Here is a 5,776-nt window from a genome sequence, read left to right on the forward strand (position 1 = left end):
AACGTATGTCAGGGAAACCTTCCTGATGCAGAGATCTACTGGTCCCATGGTTTTTAGCTTGTTCTTTTTTGCAGGCTTCCAATATGTTTTTTTCTAGTAGAGATACTTACCCACATAAGTTACTGATAATAGGCTTCCTTTTCACAAATGCCTTTTGCAGGCACCTTAAAAGTGCGTGAATGGCAGGACTTCGTGTGTCAGGGGTGGGAAACCACTGAGCTTAGGTTATTGAGCAATGTCCACAAGGAAAAGAGTGGGAGCTTCATATCTCAGGTAGTTTAATAGTGAACAGGACAGATCTTCAACAAAAATACTGCAAGGAGCTACCGGTATTGGCCGTAAGGGAGACACACCAGTTGGATCAATGCCCTGCTCTCAAGCTCTGCATGTGCTCTGTACTACTGTAGTATGCATGGTATTTTGAAATGAGAAATGTTTCCTGATATTTATGAAAAGCAAATGATAAATGCAAGCGATACAATGATCCTTTATTATGTCCAATGCCAAGGTTGTAGAGCTTTTCACAAACCCTAATAAGTCATACTTTGACCGTTCCAGTTTATATCAATGGTTGCTTCATTTTGTAGATCTCTTTGTGGGAAGTGAATTTTAAAATGCGATGTGAAACTATTCAGTTACACAATAAGTTATTGGCTAAGCTGCATGCAGACACCAGAGCTCTTAGTCCCTTCCCCAGGCTCTGAAAGCTGGCAACATTTCTTCCCAGGTCGGGCTGGCAAAGTGATCATCTCAATGGCTTGTAGTCTCATTGCAGAGAGAATAAAAAACATCAGAAACTGGAATGACGTAATTGGTCTGATGTACGTCCTGAGAAACTGCAAGTTCAGTCTTAACATAGAGCATGGTCAACCTCCTGCCAGTCCCTTAAGACTTATGCCTTTGTATATCTTTTCTGATAACTGTTCTCCTGAAGAGTGTTTGTATGTTTATAAACAATACAGCTAGGATGTTGCAGAGCCTTGGAGCCATTTCAGACCAGTACATGACTTCCTGCAAAGATCATTCCTGTTTACTTACTATGATAAGGCTCGCAGATAGGCACTGTAGTTGAGTTTTTCTCTGCTGAAGTCTGTTTATTTGTGTTCCAGAACTGTCCAGAGTCGTGCTACGTGGTGGAGGGCAGATCATGCTGGGCTGGCTCCTTCATTACCTCCCTTTTTTTATGATGGGCCGAGTTCTCTACTTTCACCACTACTTTCCTGCCATGCTTTTTTCCAGCATGTTGACAGGTAAATACTAGAGTCTGGGAGAAGACAATTCTGTTAAATGGAATGTTTTCAGACTAAGTAATGTATTTTTTCTTTATAGTTTTTCTGCTTGCTTGTGCAAAGTGCTTGAAAACGTTGACTAGTTCAAAATGTTTTTCACAAAGCAGCTTGCAGTGCCAAATTGTCTTTTTTTTTTGTTACCACCCTGAAGAGGTAGTCATATCTAGTGCTTAGGGCATTTAAATTTAGAGAACGTGATTCCTGTTCTCTGCTGTGTCACTGTTCTTACATATACTTTTATACAAGTTACTTCCCTTTGTTTGCTTCCCCCACTTTTCTGTCATGTCTGTTTGTAATTCAGTCTTGGTAGTTTTTCCTGTGATTTCGTACCAACTTAGCATGCTGTAGCCCAGATCTCTTTTGCATTTACTCAAATGGAGAGGTAGGAAAAAAAACCCTTCTGCTGACACAAGACAATCCCTGTAGTTCTGAAGGCCCTCGTGGGACCCCACCTTGAGTACCGCATCCAGCTCTGGAGCCCTCAGCAGAAGAAAGATGTGGACCTTGTAGAACGGATCCAGAGGAGGGCCACTAAGATGATCAGAGGGCTGCAGCACCTCTGCTATGAAGACAGGCTGAAGGAGCTGGGGTTGTTCAGCCTGGAGAAGAGAAGGTTCTAGGGAGACCTTATAGTGGCCTTCCAATACTTAAAGGGGGCTTATATAAAAGAGGGGGAGAGACTCTTTATAAGGGCAGATGGCGATAGGACAAGGGGGAATGGTTTCAAACTGAAAGAGGGGAGATTTAGATTAGATGTTAGGAAAAAATTCTTTACTCAAAGGGTGGTGAGGCACTGGAACAGGTTGCCCAGAGAGGTTGTGGATGCCCCATCCCTGGCAGTGTTCAAGGCCAGGTTGGACGGGGCCCTGAGCAACCTGGTCTAGTGGGTGGCGTCCCTGCCTATGGCAGGGGGGCTGGAGTTAGATGATCTTTAAGGTCCCTTCCATCCCAAGCCATTCTATGATAAATGAATTTAAAAATTGACAAGGTTTTCTGGTGTTAACAGAGCTTTGTGAGACCAGTCTATGGCTGAATGTAGCAGCTCTGTTCTTTGGCCTCTGCATTGCTCCTGACTTCTACCTCTTCCTTCTCCTAGGAATCACCTGGGACACATTGCTGCGGTTCTGTGCCGGGTTCTTGTTACCCAGCACTACAGCTAGAAAAGTATATGGAGGGGGGTTCCTGGCACTGGTTCTGCTCATCATGTACAGGTGAGTGCTGAAAGCTGAACTTCTGCTGAATGTGTGACAGTCACTGTCTCAATGGAAACCTTAGTGCCTGTTAATTATCCTTCACCTTTGTCTCTGCCTCTCTTCTCTGCTGAACTTGTTGACATCATCAAGCCCAATTCTAAACCCTCAAATTTTATTAGATTCAGCATCTGTGTCCCAGTATACATTATAAAACATCTTTCCATTGCAGGGAATCTTTCTTTTGTCCCAGCACTCAGTGTGAACACTCTATTCTCCTCCAAACCCACAGCTCAGTGGTTTCTGATTCTAGTCCTCATGTCAGATGGTGCCACATCCCCCAAATACAGGCAAATTCTTCCTTGCTGTAGGTTTTATCAGCTGGCTTTTCTCCAAAGCTGTTGCTTTCGAAGAGAAAATACCATCTGTGATAAAACTGTGTACTATGTATATATTGTGTTCAGCAGAGATTAGAAGGTCCCCAGTGGAGCTTAGAGCAGCCCAAAACCAAAGGTCCTGTAGGACATCTGTATGCACTACTCTGCTGCAATGTTCTTGAGACAGAAAACTGTGCAGTCCCTGATGAGCATTTGGTTTCTTTCCACAGCTTCTACCTCTTCCATCCTCTGTCTTACGGGATGATAGGACCCATGGCCTCTGACCCCAGCAGCCCCATGGCAGGGCTCCGGTGGATGGACTCCTGGGAGTTCTAGAGCCAGCAAAGGGAGCCTGGGAACAGCGGATGAGAAACGTGAGATCTGCTGCATCTCAGGCTGATTCTGCAGCTTTGGAGACATGTGACTGTAAAATGTCCTCTCTGGAGAACTCTGGGTATAGTAGCCCTGTTGCTATGGCATTTGTTTGCACTGCCTGCATTGGAAGATGCAGAGGATGACCATGAGAAGGTCCTCTTAAAAAGGCTCCTGTCCTGAACCCTTAGGTTATATTCCTGGACAACAAATCTCAATTTTTTTGAGCAATATATATCAGTCAAACAGCCGTGGCATTCCAGCTGTCAGACCAGTACAAGTTGGAGGCTGTGTGTAGTTGCATGTTCACATGTGTGTGTGTGTCTTCCTTCTGGTAATCTAAGCATCATTGCAGTTTGAGAGCCAGACAGTGTCTGAGACATTAGGACTTTTATCGTGATTAACAACCTTTCTTATAGCAAGATTTTTGAAAGCTTCATGTAAGTATCTCGGGACCTTCATTCTACCCTGCCCTGGCTGTCTGCATTTTTTTGTTCTGACCCTGAATTTTTAGAATTGGACTGAAAGGGGTCTGCTTGAAATCTCCTGAGCCACCGTGCCTTGCCTGTCTCCCAGGTGCTCTGCAGACACAGGAGATGGAGATTGTTTATCCCTGTATACTGCCTTGCTTTCTGGTCACCTTTAATCATTTATAACAATCACCTAGCGGGCCTGCGCTCAGAGCCAGGCTGTTCTAGGTCAGCACTTTGTAGCTTCTTTGCAGTTCTGTCTGAAACCGCAAAGGAAATTACAGTGGAAATAGCAGGCAATTTATTTTCTGCCTCAGTATGCTGTGAAGACCGGCTTCTTGGGGGTGTACTAGAGACTGAAATGATAGCTTGGGAATTTTACAGACAGCTGTCATTCATGTTTTCATCCCAGCTATTCCAGTGCTAGTACCTGTGCTTTTAGGGGGAAGACTTAATCTTAATGAACGTGGCATCTGCAAAACGGGCTGTCAGTGCCATGGTATCTGCGCACTGTATTCCAGCAAGTTCCCTCTCATAGATGGCTGACCATCAAATTACTGTATTGAAGAAAATGTGAGGCCAGGCAAAAATTCTTTGTCTGCTAGGTGTCAAGAGCCATTGGATGCTGAAGCCACCCCTTCCAAGAAAGCGGAATACTATTTATCAGGTGCCTTTCTCCTGTGTTAGGTCTATTTTTGTAAGTGTTCCTTTTATTCCATCTCCTACTCTTTACCCAGTTTCAACTTCTTGTCACAGTTCAAGGTTGCTACCTTGTAGTATCCAACATGAATGAGACTTAGACCCCAGCTGTGTTCCTGTCTCAAGAAGTAATATTTGCAAAACTCTTTTGTGTATGTTTCAAGGAACTCAAGCCTTTCATTTCAGAGTTCTTGCTCTACTTCTCAGGCTTGCATCAAAATTACAGGTACAGGGAGAGCAGCAGGTGAGCGTGTCCGTCTTTAAACATGAATTGTGCATTCATTTCTCTTCCCAAACCTTGAATTCTAACGTATTTCCTACAACACAGAAGGGCTGTGTTAGCATAGTTGTTCTGTGTGGGGGACTGAGACTCCAGTCAGACTTGTTTTCGTTTCTCTCTATTAGAGATCCATAGCATTGTTCAGTAAGGCAGCTGCTAGCTATTGTAAGGCTCTGGCTTGGGGTGTCGCATCTCTCTCCAGAAGCTGACTCCTGTAGACACTAACTCAGATGGTATGGACCTATGCTTTTGATTCAAAAGGTTTTGAGTTAATCACCTGCTGGTAATACATGGTGGGAAGTCATTGCACTAATTAGCTCCTGGGTTTGATGATGCTTTTCCACTTACTATTGCAGGAAGTGCTCCCACCTGCATGAGCCAGGCGTTCACAGAGGTGATATATAGGCAAGAAGGATGAGGGAGAAGGCTGCAAACTTCTTCAGATCCTGTTTGATTTGACAGTAGCTGCAAATTATTAACTGTTGGCAACATGGCAGGCAGACTGTGCAGTGCTGCCTTTGCAGCAATGTGATTCAGCATCTTCTACTCGTGGTGAGATTATCGGCCTAATACCTTGCTATCCTGAATATGAGCTTTCCCTAAGGTAGTCCCATTGCCATGGGGAGGATTTGCCAGAAGAGCTGATAAAAGCCGTGATTTAAAGTGTAGGGTTTTTCCCAGCACATACAATCACACGCATGCCCTTAACACTGACAGCAAAGAAAACTAAGAAACTTGTGAATGTTTTGGAATTACAGTTTCTAACACTCTTTATTCATCAAATTAAATCTGTGTGAAAGCAAAGATTGACTCAGTAACCTTGGTTACTTCAGTTATTATGAAAGGGTCGGCTTTGTAGGAGCTGCCTGAGGAAGATGAGCCAGTGCCTTCCTTGGCCAGGGTCCCTCTATCCTTTATTGCTAATAATCTTTTGGGTGGGAATTGGCGGCTGAGTTTGGGGATTGGCCAGCTGAAGGTGGCAAATGTCATGCTCCCATCCCACCTTCCTGTGCACATGCCCAGCTGCTGTTACAATGCAGACGAATGTTTATTTTTCTTTATGACTGACATTTCAGAAATCCTCTGAGTGCACTTGATT

The 5,776-nt window shown here is 44.2% G+C and overlaps 1 protein-coding gene across 1 annotated transcript in view; it reads left to right on the plus strand.

Annotated features, from left to right (window-relative positions):
* POMT2 (protein O-mannosyltransferase 2) overlaps positions 1-5,375 on the plus strand; it is a gene marked incomplete at its 5' end in the record, with an annotated part of 26,838 nt that extends 21,463 nt beyond the window's left edge. Inside the window, 4 exon segments of the mRNA XM_082318106.1 lie at positions 1,056-1,095; positions 1,098-1,250; positions 2,386-2,500; positions 3,087-5,375. Coding sequence (XP_082174232.1) covers positions 1,056-1,095; positions 1,098-1,250; positions 2,386-2,500; positions 3,087-3,192 — 414 coding nt within the window. The 3' untranslated portion in view covers positions 3,193-5,375.
* Positions 5,376-5,776: the final 401 nt, after the last annotated feature.

This window comes from Platalea leucorodia, assembly GCF_965183815.1.
Source record: "Platalea leucorodia genome assembly, chromosome: 7".
In the NCBI taxonomy this organism is placed as follows: domain Eukaryota; kingdom Metazoa; phylum Chordata; class Aves; order Pelecaniformes; family Threskiornithidae; genus Platalea; species Platalea leucorodia.